At 41.0% G+C, this 17,290-nt stretch overlaps 2 protein-coding genes across 5 annotated transcripts in view; one reads left to right on the forward strand and one right to left on the reverse strand.

The window, feature by feature from the left end:
* Positions 1-3,383, forward strand: part of dtnbp1b (dystrobrevin binding protein 1b) — a 61,763-nt gene extending 58,380 nt beyond the window's left edge. For 3 of the 4 annotated variants that reach the window (XM_018697982.2, XM_018697980.2, XM_018697976.2), the window contains 2 exons: positions 542-685; positions 1,203-3,383. In XM_018697982.2, the coding sequence (XP_018553498.1) occupies positions 542-685; positions 1,203-1,540 (482 nt within the window). In that variant the 3' untranslated portion in view covers positions 1,541-3,383. The remainder of the gene's footprint in view (positions 1-541; positions 686-1,202) is intronic. The other variant, XM_018697981.2, reaches the window with a different exon arrangement.
* Positions 3,384-7,051: 3,668 nt separating this feature from the next.
* jarid2b (jumonji, AT rich interactive domain 2b) overlaps positions 7,052-17,290 on the reverse strand; it is a 105,666-nt gene continuing 95,427 nt past the window's right edge. The window contains 11 exon segments of the mRNA XM_018697974.2: positions 7,052-9,725; positions 9,969-10,076; positions 10,580-10,766; positions 11,101-11,231; positions 12,131-12,313; positions 12,490-12,595; positions 12,747-12,861; positions 13,123-13,193; positions 13,346-13,464; positions 13,618-13,710; positions 16,302-16,846. Coding sequence (XP_018553490.1) covers positions 9,495-9,725; positions 9,969-10,076; positions 10,580-10,766; positions 11,101-11,231; positions 12,131-12,313; positions 12,490-12,595; positions 12,747-12,861; positions 13,123-13,193; positions 13,346-13,464; positions 13,618-13,710; positions 16,302-16,846 — 1,889 coding nt within the window. The 3' untranslated portion in view covers positions 7,052-9,494.

Genomic DNA, 17,290 nt, shown 5'->3' on the forward strand with positions numbered 1-17,290 from the left:
AGTTCACTTTCCTCATTCTGTGCCAAAATGTCTTCAAAGTTTTGCCAAAGATAATATGGATCAGCAGTTTAAGTCAGTCAAATCAAGTAGACATCTTCTTTTTTGTGTTTTCTTTGGAAAATGAGGACTGTGCAGTGACTATTACTCTTTCAGTGTACATGTGGGCATGCCAGTATTAAGATAAACTTGAAAAATGCAAACCTATCCTTTAATGATATTGTAGATGTTGCTTGTTGCCTTCATACACAGCTTCCTACACACAGTGACACCTGCCAATTCATTATTTGTGGTAATGCTTTGGATCATAAGATCAACAAAATGTTCCATGTACAGGAGGTTACTCATTTCAAATACCATCCAGCTTCAGTGTGCCCATTTGCTTCTGCTTGGCAAATTTCAGAATTTAAAAAAAAAAAAAACAAAAAAAAAAAAAAAACACACAAGGTGCCTCTCTTCCTGGACTCAGCCCCTTGCTGCTGCTGCCTTCTGCTGCTTTAGCCTTGTGTGAGGTGAATAACTTGTTGTCCCGTGTTGTATCCAGAGCCAATAGGAAGCATGTCATCCATGGAGGTGAACGTTGACATGCTGGAGCAGATGGATCTGATGGACATGTCTGATCATGAGGCCCTGGATGTGTTTCTGCACTCTGGGGGAGAGGACAACAGCGCTGCTTCACCTGTCACAGGTAGGTGAAAACGCACATGCCCGCGCCAGGCACACCTGCTTCATTCAAACTATAATAATGCACACAACATTTAATGAGTGCTAAAATAACTTTCTACAGCAAAGTTGCATCAAAGAATGTGCTGAAGCAGGAATATGACTCAGATGATTGACAAGCATAATGTTTAGACATGATGTACCGACACCATCTGTCCACATCTGCTTGGGAAATGTCTTGTTACAGTGAACGACCTACAGCATTCAACTGACAGCTTGTCTTTGTCTAAAAATAATATGATGCAAGTAAGTCTCTGCTATATTTTACATCTGTAGGCGACTGCTTGGCCAAATTTAAGTAAAACCTATAAAGTAATTGCAACAACCTTGAACAGAGATCCAAAGATCTCTGCTTTTCTCTGAAGTTGTTGGTCAGCAGCAGCATTATTAATCCACCTAACTACCATCCTACAACCTATGTTGGTATGTATCCTTTTTAAACCAAAGTCTGAAATAATCGAAGCAACTTCTCTTTCTCTCAGGTCCTGATGTTGAGTCCTTCACCACAGAGATCAGTCTCCAGGTTCCCACCCAGGCTGAGCTACGCCACAAGCTTTCTTCCCTTTCATCCACCTGCACTGACTCAGCCAGCCAGGACACAGAGGCCGGGGAGGAGGAGGAGGACGAAGACGAGGAGGAGACTGAACAAGGAGGAGGCGGCGGCGTCGGAGGATCAGGGGGTGGAGGGAGGAGGAGAAGGCCGCCGGTGGTGGTGACCCTGGATGAGGAGGAGGTGCTCCCTGACACAGCGCTGGTGGACAGGGTGGACCAAGAGGACCAGACCAGCAAAGACTGTGAGGAGACCAGGCAGAAGGTTTGAGGAGAGTTGGACTGGATTTAAACACAAACACAAACACACAAACACACAGAGCTGCCAAATCAAACTTGGATACATAACAATATTGGCTCTCTTCTCCAATTCCTTTCATATTGAAGAAAAACATATGAAAGAAAATACATTGAGGTTGCACTAACTGCCACATGACCTTGCCTTAAAAAACCACTGCGCTTTCAATTCTAATTGAATCCTGTAAAATAGGTTTGAGTTCCCTTTAGCATAATAGGATTGAATGACTTAACATGCACAATAATAGTCTGGCATTATTCTGAGAATGCTCTAATATTCTGTTTCTGTGTTTGTGCATGTTGAGACAAGGAGAGGCCTGTTAATTGATAAGTGATAGAGACATTAAAAAAAAGTATACACTAAAATCATCCATAGAGACGACGTCCTGTCATGCTCTGTGCTAATACTTCAGCATTTACTGTGCTGTTGTGCATTTTTATATGTGATGGACAATGGTGAAACTTCTGCTGAATATAAATATATGACGGTTTTTTGAACTACCAAATCCTTGACAAAATTAAGAGGCTATCATCAGCTCTGCCAGGAGTATGACATTTTATTTTTAAAACTTACTACACGTAACAAAAGTAAAATAAGTTTATAAGCACTAAAAGTATGTCTTATTTTAACTTACTTAATGTTGTAAGTCTGCCATCACTTAAAGGGTCCAATTACAAAGTTTTCTCACTTACCTCTAGTCCAGGCAGATAGTTGCCCAGGTTTTGACATATCCATGTGTGATAACATCCTGGTTATGCCAAATAATACACAGAACTTTTTTTTTTTGTTATTATTATTTCAAAGTCTGGGCTGATTAGATTTTATTTTCATAATTTGAGTGAATTGACCCTTTAATACAGTAACTGCTGAAAAGTTAACACAAGGCACTTGACAAATTATCTGCAGGGGTCACATGGATGAATTTTTTATGATGTTATAGATAAGCTGAATCCCCAAAGCTTCTTGCTCTCCTTTAACTGGTTTATAAGCAAGATTCTGCAATATTTCAAATATATAATACCAATTAGATAATACTTTTGTGCCACTGGCTTTGATAAAACATGGCATGCAGTCACTTGGCAGTGGGTTATATACCACACCGTACTGTATGGCTGACAGATTGGTGAAGTTCAGGTACCGTGACATCAGTGATTTAACACAAACACATACAGGAGAGTTACCCTTTGCCATTCCTTTGAACGTGGACCAAAAACATGTTTGGACTGTGTGCTATGCACTGGACAACATCCAGAAGGTTTAACTGTATCTAAATCTTTTTTTTTTTTTTTTTTTTTTTTTTTTTTTTTTTTGTACAGAAATGTTGACATTTGTGCAATGTGACAGCATTACTCCTTCCTTTATTTTCCCTTGCCTACAATTTCTGACTTGTTGGTAATAAATGTTTCTCCCCCAGCATTGTTTAATTTTCATCTAAGCATTTCAGGGACAAGTTAAAGAATGAACTATGAACAGGATTTAGGGTTTGAGCATGTTAACAGTCCCTGTGCGCTCACTCTTGATTTACAGTCTTGCCTGAGCTCTTTACAAATGGAAAGCTGACACGGCAAGGGAACGGATAGATGGATAGCGTATTCAGCTGGAATGACGAGTGGTTTGGAAATACAGCAGTTTTCTCTTGGGGGAGAATATTTTACCATGTATATATTCATTATTGCCAGTAAATGTTTTTTAAACTGAAAAATAAGGAAAAGCAATATTAGTGTTATGCTGAGAGTAAATGGCATTTGAAGGCTTGGAGTGGACGTGTCACTTCATTGTGAATAGTAAACAGTTGGTGTTAATGTGTGACATTCAATCCAGTGCACTTTAATTAAGGTTATGATGAACTACAGGGCCCTCCAGTAGTTGTATGTGTGCAGCATGTGTGATGTGTGGTGAGTGAATAGAGCGACAAGCTCTGTGTTGAATGAACAGAAGAGCACTTCTAGTATCCTGCACCTGCTGCTGCTGCTTCCTGTGGAACTTGATAATGTCACAGTCCAGCCTGTTTGCATCTTTTACCTAGAGAGAATTGTTTCTCACTGCAGTGTCTTTGACATTCGTCTTGTTGTAAAAAGGGTTAGTAATTTTTTCATTTGCCTCTAGCTAATATCTATCAAGCAATGCTGATAGTTTTGGTTTTATTTGCCCAGGTTTTAAAATTCCCTTCAGATTTCTGCCTCCATCCCAAAATAACACAGTACTGAAAAACACAAACACATACAGGAGAAAAAGAAAAAGAACAATTACAGTATATACAGTAATGCATTTTCTCTGTTTAAATTGGAAAAGCTTCCTACCAAGTAGTTGCTCCAAAAAAGTTTATAGTGAGGTCAGTGGATTATCTGCATGGCTAAATTAGGACCACAACTAATGATTATTTTCATTATTGAACACTGCCAATTATTTTTTCAGTTAATGAATTAGTTTACAACTTGCCTAGGTCCACAATGGAATATAAATGATAAAAAGAATGACATAAATAGCAGATGTCAGTTCTTTTACAATAACAAACTTTGTTGTTCTTTTTAGGCTTCCTTAGTGCTGTAAACAACGTTGTGTCTGTAGACTGGGCTCCTGCAGTTAACCTTGGTCATCAGAGAGCTAGGCCCATGTCCAGAGACGATCGACAAAAACACACAGATAATGAAGAGGCCTTGCTGGATCTCCATGAGTCAGCCGAGAATCCAGAGCCACAGGACATCACTGAGATGCTGCAGGATCAACAAGGTAAATTAATTGTATCAGTAAGTGTAGCCACTAGCCAGCATTTTAGATTATAGTTGGATAAGACAGACATGATTCTAACAACAAATAATGCATGGAAACTTAAGTAAATTCTCAGCAGTGGTGGAGGAAGTATTCAGTTCACTTAAGTTAAAGTACCAATACAGTAGCAAGTACAAGTCCTGCATGAAAAATCCTACTTCAGTAGTAGCATAAAGCAAAATGTGGTTAAACTATTAAAGTAAAATTACCAGTTTGGTACCTATTATATATGACCTCATTCACTGACTAATCCTTAAGCATCAGTGTGTAAGCAGCATGTTACTGCAGCTGCTGCAGGTAGAGGTAGTTTGAGCAAGTTTTATGAAGAGGGTTACCAGATAAATCTGAGGGTTCATGAGATGATTAAGGGAAAAGAAAAAAAAAAACAAAGTTCTGATTCACAAATCTGTTTTCAGTTTTTGGGCTTGTTCTCCAATCTTTGATTTTTGGTGAGATATTGGATCATTTGAATATTTACTGAAATGAAGCTGCGTGAGAAGTTTGTAGAGAAAAATCACGATTTGGTGAAGATGATAACAATTCTCTGAAATGTGGCCCTGACTACACACTGTCAGGAGCCAAAAAAGATTGGAAAACACCAGTTTAATCTTTAACAATGTGTTGTATTTAAAAGCTTGTTATATTATTCACTGTATAAAAAAAGAAAGAAAAGAAATCTGCAGCTACTTCACAAAGACCTTGGAGAACTATGCCAGGTTTTTTCTAGCTAGAAGAGCTAACCTCTTCTAACTGCCTCTAAGCTTAATTAAATTCTTAAGACTAGCCCTCTGCAACCATCCAAAACCCTGATTAAGGCCATATGCTACATGGAGGCACACAAGTTCACCACAGTCACAACAAGGTGTTTAGGGGTTTGAATTAGGAAAAGACAGAGGTGAGATTTTGGGTAAGACTAGCACAGGGGTCAACATCAGATTTACATCAGATTTTCATCAGGTTTATAAGGTAAGGTGAGGCATAGGGGTTAGGATGATTGTCAATATTTAAACCACTGAACCGTAATAGTGTTGGCTACAATACTGAGTTTCCAAATTCAACACTAAATATTTAATTGCCAGTCATTTTTTCCTTTTTGTTTCTGTGCACTGTTGTCAGTTTTGAGTGCAAACATGAGACACAAGCCAGCAGAGAGTATGAGAAGCTGATGGGTCTGAAGCACAGAGGCTTCTCCTGTATGGAAAGTGGTCTCTTCTCATCATCATCATCTCTTCTGGCTTGTGCCTCATGTTTGCACTCAATATTTAGTGTTGAATTTAGAAAATATAGTGGGTCAGTATTGTGGGCAACATTTTTACAGTTCAGTGGTTTAAATATGATATTAAATATCATACTGGGGTTTGTTTGTATCCTTCATGCAGACCTTTTAATTGTAATGGAGTATTTTAAGTATTTTAGTACTTTTACTAAGTTTAAGTGAATTTAATACTTCTTCCACCACTTACAGGTCAGAATCATATCTGTCCTATCCAACTATAATCTGAGATACTGGCTGATGGCTACACTCATAAATTCAGTTTAGTTTATCTTGTTGACCCTGTAACATCTCAGTGATGTCCCCTGGATTCTCGGCTGACTTATAGAGATCCAGCAAGGCCTCTGCACCATCTCTGGGTGTGTTTGTTGATCGTCTCAGGACTTCATTGTCTCCTCTTGTAGATACGATGCATCCGACATGGGCTTACCTCTCTGATGACCCAGGTTAACTGCACAGACACAACGGTCTGCAGTGGCTTTGCTGATATTAAGGAGAAAACAGCTACAAGTGGGTGGACAAAGTTGCACATTTTGCCCTTACTGTTAGTTACTGTTGCCATGTATTGTTATTGGTCAGTTACAGTTACAAGAAAGAACAATTACTTTAATACTACTAAGTATCCTAAGGAAACAGTTAGCTAGGTAAATATAGCCATTCAAGTTACGTTACCTTTGCCTCCACACTTCCCAAACCCAACAGCATTTTCACTCAACTTTTAGCACTTGATAAAAGCTTATTGTGATCCATTTGAGCAACGGTAAAAAACGCAAACCGCAGGCATTTTGAGAACCTGTGGTCGTCATAGAAAAATCACTTACTGCCCCCAGGGTGCATTTCACTGACGTAATACACAAAAAAAAAACAAATAGGGACATAGGAGGGAGACTTCAGCTGACTTTGCCCAACTTGCATTTGCTTTTTGCTAGTTATTCATCAAATATAACCAACTCTTTGTGGAAAAACTACACAGCTGTTCTGTGGGTTTTTTATTTAAAAATATGTGTGTGTTCTCCTCAATATGACAGGACTGTTTTTTAAACATATACACATTGTTCACTCTAATATGTTGCTCTAAACATTTTCAGGCCAGACGCAGGTTTACATCAGTCTTCTGTAAGTATGAAAACATTTAGGGTGACGGGTGAATGTGCATGGGGAGACAAGTCACACATGGAAAACTTAAACACTTTCACAGAGATCACATTTGAAATTTCTGTTTTACTGAAAATCATAGACTTGAGAATACAATATAAGGTGTCACCATATTACTGGGAGGACAGGGAAAAAAAAGAAATATAGAGGACAAAAAATATGATCTATAAGGATGTTAAACTGTTTTACAGCTTTTGATCTGGAAACTTAAATTACAGTGTTGATACCCATTATGTGAAAAATGAGCTAACTGAGATAACTGATCTGAAGCCATACTTTCCAATACATGAAATCTAAATGCTCTGTTTATTGTTGAAGTCATGTCAAAAGTCTGTGCACAAAGAGACACACAAACAGGTTGGAAAGAAATGACAGTGAATTGTCGGTAAGTTTTTATTAAACCTTAAGTACAAATTGCAAAAGTAAAAAACTGTCAATATAACCAACATGAGACTCTCTTTCCAAGTGGAGGGAAAGGCCGAGATGCGGCACTAATAAATTAAGTCACCAGAGACCCCACTGTGAGCAAGTATTTTATACTGTAGAAAATGGAAGAAACAAACAAACAATAAAAGAACTGAAAAACAAACAAAAAAATCCCATCAAAATAAAATATATTGTAAGGCCATAAAAACTTGACAACCACTTTTTTTTATGTTGAAAACACCCGACTTGGTATTTCATTAAATAGTCCTAAAACAGTTCAGTCTTCTGCGAGGGACGACAACCAACAAACTGGATTATAGGATTTTTCCTTGACAGTCACCACTGGCAAGCTCAGTGCAACATGAGTAGCTACTACATTTTTGTTGAATTTTCAGTAATGAAAATGTAAAAACCCATATTTTTTTTTGTGAACATATCTCATTTTCCCTTTTCTTTAAAAAAGTAAAGCTAAACAAACAAAACTAGGTTGGGGGCAGTCATTGGCTACTCAATATCTTCTTTCTTAGTGATATAAGCAGCACTTAAAGTTTTTATACACGTTTACCAGAGCAACCCTGTAAGCATCAAACTCACACGGATGAAGAAAGGGAAATGTAAGGCTTTTTCTTCATCAAGCACTCTCCTCTGGAACTTTTTCTCTCTTCTCCATATTCCTTCCTCCCTTCCTTTCTTTCTTCCTTAACCCCAGAAAAAGGCTCAAGTATTTAAAGAAATTTACAGGATTATGTACAAAAAAAGTTGATGTTTTGTTTGTGTTGGACTTTTTCCTCTCTCTAAAAATCACTTATATATATCTGGAAAATGGAACAAATGCAAAAGCCGAAAAAAATAAAGGACAATAAAAGAAAAAAAAAAAAACAAACAAAACTTGGATTCGATATTTCACATTTTACACTCTTTGACTAGTGGCTCTACTTGAGATAACACATCAGATCAACAAAAGTAAAAAAAAAAAAAAAAAAAAAACACAAAATAATAATAATAATATAATATAATAATTAATGTTTACTGGTACAGATGAAACAAGAGGACTGGAAGAATGGAATGTTAACACGATTGCACATCTAGAACCAGAAAAGCCTGAAAGCTTTTCTGCCCTGTGGGATGGGGGCGCGTGAGCTAGCTGTTAAGACAGCAGCAGGCGCTAACCCCCAAAGATTTAAATTTTTTGTGTTGTTATACAGTAATTATAACCAACAGCACCAATAAAATGGATCTCCTCGCTAAGTATCAGGCACGATTTTCACTCGCTAGCGAAGGAGGGATCCCTCCATACTACCAGGAAGTGAGGTGAGCGGTGACCTTTCACAGGTCAAGCAGCTGTAGCTCTGCCCCCTCTCACATCCACCAACGAACAGAAACATCCACAATGACGAAAAAAAAAAGTACACAGAAGACGTCTCGCAAAAAACCTAGAAAAAACAAAGCTAAAATTCAAAATAGAACTTGAAAAAACATAGCCAACCAACAATAAACCAACATCATCTGTCTTTCAAGTTTTTACCTCGCGTCGCCAACCCCCCTTTTTTTCAAAAACGCCTAAAATCAATTAAAAAAAGAGGGCCTCTTCTTCCTCAGATCAAGGACAGAGAGAAACTTTGGGTAACTACTTGATATCATTTTCATTTCAGAAAACCAGGGAGGGGAAAAAAAGGCCGCCTTTTCATTCGTCCCATGTTCACAGTTGAGTGACGTGTGATGAGAAGGGATGGGGTTCAGTGGGTTCAGTCTCAAGGGCAAGACGAGGGCAGGAGAAAGTGATGCAAGAAAAAGGTAACAAATGCAACCCATTTCAGTGAAGGGAGGGTAGGGGAGGTGGAGGTAAAGGGTATAACAGGGCCCATCAAGTCTTCTTGTCAACGTTACACTTAATGCTTGTAATCTTGTTGAGGACGACTTCGGGGGGGATGGATGGGGATTCTAAAATCATCCAGAATAAAAACAAATTCTTCTTTCACACTAGTGCAAAAAAGACAACTTGTTTTTCTTTTTTTTTTCTTCTCTTTCTTTTTTTTTTTTTTTTAACAAACAAGCCTGTCATACTAAGGGGGGAGGTGAATATTTTTTGGAGGGAGGGGGGTGGACTGAGGTCAGGTGAGGGGGATTTTCAAAGCTCAAAAACAATCGATCTTAAATATTGACTGGTGGAGGAGGGATTGATAGTGATCCTGCGTAATGTAAAAAAAAAAAAACAAGGGAGTTGAGGAGGGTGTAGGGAGGGACGAGGGCACAGCGCACAGGGTGGGCGATGTCGAGGTGCCCCCCCCTGTCCCCCTCTCCCCCTCAGGACACAGCCGCGGCCTTGGGTATGTGGCTGGACGACAGACGTGCCAGGGACACCTCCACAGTGGCACGCTTCCGGGGGCCTCGCTTGGCCGGCGATGCTTTGGCGGGGCTTAAGCCGAGGCAGGGTCCCCCTCCTCCGCTGACGACGACTCCCCCGCCGCCACCACCACCGTTGTTCTTCAACATGGCCCGGCCACACACCTGATTCACCAAACTGTTGATTTGATCCTGAGAAGGAAAAAGACAGATTAAAAATTAAACCATTTCAACAATGTGCATTTTTCTGGTTTTCATTTTATTTTGTTGATCCCTTGCTTAGGAATTACAGCACAGGCTCAAGAAAGTACAGTGCATGAGCGCCGTCATGGTGAATAATCGGCTTCCTGGAACAGTGTAAACCTGGCCAATGTCTCCCCCACCTGGACAGATAGAGAACTGAACCACGGCAGAAACACAAAGCAGTCAGCTCACCTCATCGTATCGGTACATCATCTTAAGGCCTCTGCAGGACTTGTGCTTCTCCACATAGCGCAGGGCACACTCCAGACAGAAGACCACATTGTCAGTCTCCTGAACCACCTGCACAGATGGAAACAGAAACAGACATATTTATTACAGAAACCAGACACTCAGCTGAGAATTCTCTTGTTACTGAGATACTGTAGTGGGAAACCTGATAAATCATTTATACATCTTCCACTCCTAGTGTATTATGCTGCTGGCAAGTTAGTAAGTGAGTTTACATATAATAGAATATTATGGCATTTAATTTGATACCACTGTTGTAAAATTTCATTGTTTGATTTACTTTACTTTAGAAAAACTGAGCCATAAAAGAAGAAGAATAAGTACTTAAATAAAGAAAAATGCTAGTATGTATAGCAGGTGGTAATAATAGGCACAGCTTTAAGTTATTGCAGGGCATATTACTAAATAATACAGACTGAAAAAAAGATAGACCCAGATTGTGTTTACTATATTACTGTGTAGGTACAATACCAAAATGTATCTGAACTGGCACTACATATGGCATTTCAGAAATAGAACATAGTGTGTTTAACTCCTGTGCTCTCTGCTCTCACCATGGACAAGTAGCAGAGATGCTGACAGATCTGGCAGCGTCTCTCTGAAGACTCCAGTGCTAGCCACTTCCCGCGGGGCTTCTTGCGTCCCTCACTGGACCCAAGGCTGCCGTCATGCGTGCCGTAGCGAGCAGAGGAGTGCAAACCTGCCTTGTAAAGTTCCTGCCGTTGGTGCATCTCTATGTTCCTATTGGACAACAAAGACACAGAAAACCTTTGCTGCCATCCTGTAAAATTGGTGCACAAACTGTATCACGGTACATTAAGTTTTGTGTTTTTTTATTGCTCTGGGGGAAAAGAGAGAGTGGGACTTCCTCTACAAATAACACACATACAGGAATAGAAAACATGAATATATCAGTCCTGCAATATTTGATTGTTTCCCTCAGGGAAATGACAGGGTTACATTTTAACAAGTTCTCAATTGCAGGTTAATTTATGCAGTTTAGAATAATAATGGTATATTGTATATTGTATGTAATATGTAAGCATGTGTGTACGTTTGCACTGCTGCATCCTACCTGAGGTCTTTGAGTAGGGCGGAGATGGTGGTGAGGAGAAGGCCATTGTCCCTCTTGGACTCAGCTGTAGCAATCTGGTACAGTAGCTTCTCCATGGAGAAGGGTTTGGCTATATGACGACATTTCAGGTCCTGCAAAATCAGAGCAGACCACAAATTCAGATTCTCTTTAAATCACCAACAGACTGTTTTTTGATGCATTTTAATGTACTTTTGTTTAAGTCTCAAAATTAGCAGGTAGCTTCCCGAAACAGATATTTAACTAAGTGAAATTATTGATAAGTTCCAACTGTGTGTTTCAGTGTGTTTGCAGTGTAACCACAAACTCTGTACACTCAGATCAATATTTCTTGACTTCTCCTGTTTCTCATTTTTAGTAAAAATGTTTATTATTTGGCAGAAAATGTTTCAGGCATTGCACCACAACACCGTACACTGTATGAATGTCATATTAGCCTTGAGAATTATCTTTGCTGTGGCTATGAATATGATGGCATTGCTGAAGGTATATGTTCCTCCATCACCATAATGCCCGTAATGACAGTAAGGAACATTTTCTTCTCCTCTCCTATTACAGCTATAATGAGGTCCAATGGTCTGGAGGCTTGCTCATGATCACAAAAAGAAAAAATTCTAAATACACCTCCGGGGGAGACTTACAGCAGCAATTACTTCTCACAGTTCAACACGCTGGCTGATTAGAGAATCAAGCTCAAGGTTCTACGTTCATTTATCCATTTCAGTTTCAATCAACTCTACATAAATCAGGGGTTTAACTGCCACTGTCCACAGGGGGCCAGTGTTGGGAGGAATTACAAAGCAGGAGTGAAATAAAACAAACAGCTGTTATATCAAATCACTGATATTAATTCCAAAGAAACCCAAGACATTTAGATTTTACAGATCACATTTATAGAAAATATTTTCATCCCTTACTGCACATTTTGATTTCCACATATACACACAGAATGTTCCTTTATTAAACACATGACACATAGTGAGGCTCTGCCCGCCTTAATTTATGTGCTGACCTTTGCGGCCTGGTAACCCAGGTTCATCCAGTGCGGTGTGGCAAAGTGCACCGTCTCTGACACGCTGTAGCCACAGCACACTTTAGAGACAAAGGCACCGGGGAAGCAGACCACAAACTGGCCGCTCCGCTGGACCGTGCGGTAAACCTTGATACCTTCGCGGCACAGCACCTCTGGAGAGATCTGCAGGGTGAAGGAGGAAGAGATGGAAAGAAAGAAAAAAGGTTTAATACTTCTCTAACTGTATATTTCTGGAAATGAAGTGGCTTCAGAGAGATGAAAGAATAAGACTGAGGGGAAAAAAAAATGAAAATGCTGCATAGAAATATATTAGAATTTTTAACAGAGAAAACGCTCACCATGATGTTTTTCTCCAACATTTCTAGTCCTGGGGTACCATTGGCCTGAAGCAGTGTATGGACCACCTTGTCCAGCTTAGCCTTCTCCTCAGCAGGGATAGAATACCTGCAGGAGGAAAATGCACATCAAGGACATTACTTTTTTCTAACCGATTCTCCACGCTAATTTTACACATATTTAAAAATTTGCTTGCAGATTTTTTTTCTTGCACACACAATGCCAGTGATGCAGAGAAGGGAGCCCAGCGCATACTTACCAAATGCAATCAGCACCAGTGTGTAAGTAATCAATATATGGAAGGCGATTTTGGTCTCGAGACCAGCATGAGGTAGAAAAGACCATGCCAATGTTTAGCCAGGGAATGGTCACCCCTGGGGAGACAGATGGTTTTTCAGAGACAGAGAGAAATAAGAGCATGGGTTATTACCAACTATAGATTATACAGAATGAGGAGATGCAATTAAAAAGTCATTTATGTATATATATATTATATTATATATATATATATATGTATGTGTGTGTGTGTGTGTGTGTGTGTAATCTTTTTTTTTTTTACAGCTAAATTTGTGAGGTTGCTATTGAACAGCTACAGCCTTTATGCTGCACAGAACTGCCTTTCCATGTGTCCTTACCAGGCACAGCACCCAGATGCCTCAGAATGGATCCAGAGTTATTAGGGAGGACAGTGAGGTTCCATCCATGTCTGAAGAGAATACAAAATGGTCATTTGTACATTTTTTCCCGTGGGTACACAAGCATACCTGGACCAGTTAGCAGAGATTCATAGATTGAGATTGCTGTCTTCAAACACAGGCAGAATTTTCTGTCCATACTTGAGTGAGTGTGGCTACTTACTTTGAAAATGGCTCTGACTTTCCTGTGGGGAAACCACTGCCATGTGTACTGGTGTCCACCTTCCCACAATGCACCGCCACATGGCTGTCTCTTTGCTCCACAATCCTCCAGTACTCTTGCTGCAAGAAAAAAAACAACAACATAAGAATGCATGAAACAGGGTACAGGTTTCAGGTGATGTTTCATCTGACAAGTAATGTCATAAATTTTAAGCCTGGCCACTGGAGGCCATTTTAGTCATTTTAGATTAATAAAGATGTCAGCGTGCTAACCTCAACCTCAGCAGCCCCTGGTTCCTTGTTAAAGCACATGGTCATGGTGTTCCGGGCTATCCTGAAGAAATTAGTCAAAGACACCGATTTCCCCTGCAACAAAGGAACATTAAACATCATGAGTCACAGCACGCTAAAAAACACCAGACTCCACTTCACATATTTATAGTCTTCGGTCATGGAAAAGCAACTATAGGGAATATGAACTGACAGTGTGAATAAAAACAACAAGCAAAGAAAACATTGCTGGACATCAATGAGCTGCAAGCTCTCTTTCCCATTGCATGTTTGTTTGAGTCAAAAAGTCAGAGGGGAAGCATCAAAAGAATGCATGTGCGTGCGTTGAAATGTATTCACTGTACATGTGTATGTGTTTCTCTATAAGTCCCCGATACATCTCCCCTGCACTTGACCCTCTCTCCCTCAGACTCCTGCTACAGAGAGGCTTTGAAGGTGGCCATAAATCTGCCGGGCTATAGGCCTGGGGATGTATGGACTCTGGTGAACGATGACCTTGCGAATTCCTCATCCTCACAGTGATGGTTTGTCTTTCTTTTCTTTTTTTTTCCTTCTTAGGTGAGCAGATGTTTTTTTTTTTTTTTAAGTGACTGACATTATATTCTTATTATTACAGTAGCTAGAGTTGTAAAATAAAGCAGTTAAATAATAGAGTATAGTAGTGACCTAGTAAGCACTGAGAAGCTGTTCTTTGGGCCAGTCAGTAGCAGCACTTATCCAAGCCTTTCCTGGTGTAATTAGAGATAATTATACCCTTGACATGCACTTTGTTCTCTTGATAGAAAAAGTGAAATATAACCTCCTCTCGGGGGCCGCTCCTGATGAAAAATGCATACAAATCTGTGTTGTAGAGAAGAGTGATGGGTCATATTTAGACAAGCCTTCCTGTCAGTGTGGTGACAGCCATTCACATGTCACTACGTTGAATAGCGGCCTCTATAACTCAGATGTCTATGGACTGTACTGGGTCAAGCCTGTTGACAATATCTCAGTTCTTCAGGAGGGAGGTCATGCAGAGGGATTTAGTTACCAAAGGAACAGGAGGAAGAAGGAAAAAAAATCAAATGGGATCCAGATTCAAAATGGGGTGGAGTATTGTGCAGTGCAAGAGTCAATGTGAGAGAGCGAGGGAACGCCAACACAGAGACAAAGTTGTCTTAATGACCTCATCAACATGCTGCAAATACATGCACACAAACATCAAAATGACACTTTTGTGCACACCGTATGTGCGACGAGACCTGAATTCTCACATCGTGTTGTATGTGTTTGCATCTGTGGAAATCTGAATGTGTACAAAGAATTGCTAGCCTATGCATACATGTACGCCTGTGGCCGGGTAGGGTGGGTGGGGGGGGATTGGCAGAGGGCTTTGGCAAGAGGACAGTGCATGTGGGGAGTGGGTTCGGAGAGAAAGAGAGAGAGTCGGCGAGAGGACTGGAGATTTTTTGGGGGGGAAAATGGCTAAGAGCAAGGGCATGGGGCTTGAAGGAGAGGAGCCATGGGGAGAGAGGGCTGGATTAAAGGGTGGAGGGGAGCCCAAGGAGGCGGGGTTTTAAGGGAGGAGAGGCGGGGCAGGGGTGAGAGGAAGGGTTGGGGTGTTTTTTGAAAAGGGGGGGGGGGGGGTTACTGCCTTCTCTCTGACCTACATTTCAGCCAGCCAGAATCAACACAGCTGCTAGCAGGCTGGGGAGGTAGGAGTACGTCTAATGTGCAGTGAACGCGTACACACACACACACACACACACACTAGCGAGACTATTGACCACCTTACCCCCCACACACACACACACAGCTGCACAGAAACATTTCACATTTTCCCTCACTCTCGCACCAAAAAACAGGTCTTTACAGTGCAGCTACATGACATATTTACAAGTACTGCTGCATGTAACATGTGAGCCAGAATGATAATGTTACTAAGAAAACTGAATAAGCATTTCAGTAGGCATCAACATCTTTGCAGTTAACACCACAGAAACATGGTCCCCAGGAGAAAGCCAGCAGTAGCATGTTGTAACAATTTACAGCGCAGCTTTGCTCCTTTCAAAGACGGGGTGAATATTTTGTCACTTAAGAACTGACACAGTGATTTCAAAACACACAAGACTTTAGTGGTGATAATATGAAAGGTGTAGACTGCTCACACCGCATGTGTGACATTAGTCTTGATTCAGACAGTAGTGAGAGCGCAGACATCTGGCTGGGCAGTAATGAGGCCTTTGAAAACTGCAAAGTCACAAAGGGTCTGCCATTTACCATATAAAGAAATGTGGATATTTATGGTTATATTTAGGACATGCCATTTGCAGCTTGGTAGGCTGAGGGACTAAAACAAACCTGATAATGGATACCAACATACTGATAAACAAAATCTAATTCTTGACAGTAGGTGACTTTCTGAGGAGCAATCCACACAGATGTGTATACACTGTAGTGCTAGCCTAACTATAAAACTCACAGCAAGGGCTGTAATGAATAACTGGCCCTGAAACAGTCAATAAGAGTTAACAGTTGTTAACAGCACTTAATGACTTAGTATCATAAAACTTCTTTTTGAAAGAAAAGAACAGAAAAAAGTACAACGAAAAAAATACACTTACATGCCTCTTGTCTGTATGCTTCGAATGTGTGGCATAAACAGCAAATGTCTTCTTCATCCTCACCTTGTAAATACATTTGTGCTGGTCACTGAGAACGCCCCTGTCCTGCTCCTCCTCCCGCTCCTCTCCATGCTGCCTGTCCTCTTTGCCTTGTTTTTCCTGAGCGAAGAGCCGGCGCCGGCCCGCTTTGACCTGAGCCTCCAGCTCCTTCAGATGGTGATACACTCCATTGGTGCGCTGGTGCCCCGTCGCCCCTCCCACTATCCCGCCCACTAGCCCGTTCTTGGGCTCGTAGCGTGGCAGGATCAGAGCACTGGGTGCCGAGGAATCCATGAGACCCTCCAGGGGGCCCCGGCGTGACTCCAGGTTCTTTTTCTCCTGCAGCACCTCGGCCTGCAGTCGGAGGCGCTCCTCGGCGCTGAGCGAGTCATAGGAGAGGATGTACTGGAGGTAAGCCTCCTGCAGCTTGGCCAGCCGATCCTGCGCTGACTTAGGGATGCGCAGGAGGTCAGCCAGCTTGGTCCACTTCTTCAGGTCCATCACCTGCTGCATCCCGCCCATGTCATTGATGAGCTGGAAAAAACGTGACAGGTCCACTTCACAGCCACCTGCATAGAACAGAAGGATAAAGAAAAGGTTAATTCAGAGACTGCACACATAGACAAGTTGTCTGTTTTCACATGTCTAAACCCATGTTTTAAAAAACATAGAAATTAAATCAAATCAAGAGGACTGCCATCTTGGAGCATCTGCTCCTGTGGCTAAACATGCCATTTCCTCCAGCCCAGTTCATTTAATTTGAAACGGCCAGTTGAGCTATCAGCTTTCAAAATCATCTGAACCATCACTGCGCCAAACAGACACACAAATTACTGTTAATGCAGAACTGATCTGCTGGGCACAGTAAAGGAAGTCATTTGGAACCAGGGCATCCTGGCTGGCAGAGGCCACTCCACTGTGGGTCACTGGCTGCCAGGTCTCTCTGGCTAACAGCCACATAACTGACTACTCACACTGAGCTAATCTGTACACAGCTGTATGCAAAAGCTACA

This window comes from Lates calcarifer, linkage group LG3 (assembly GCF_001640805.2).
Source record: "Lates calcarifer isolate ASB-BC8 linkage group LG3, TLL_Latcal_v3, whole genome shotgun sequence".
Lineage (NCBI taxonomy): Eukaryota > Metazoa > Chordata > Actinopteri > Centropomidae > Lates > Lates calcarifer.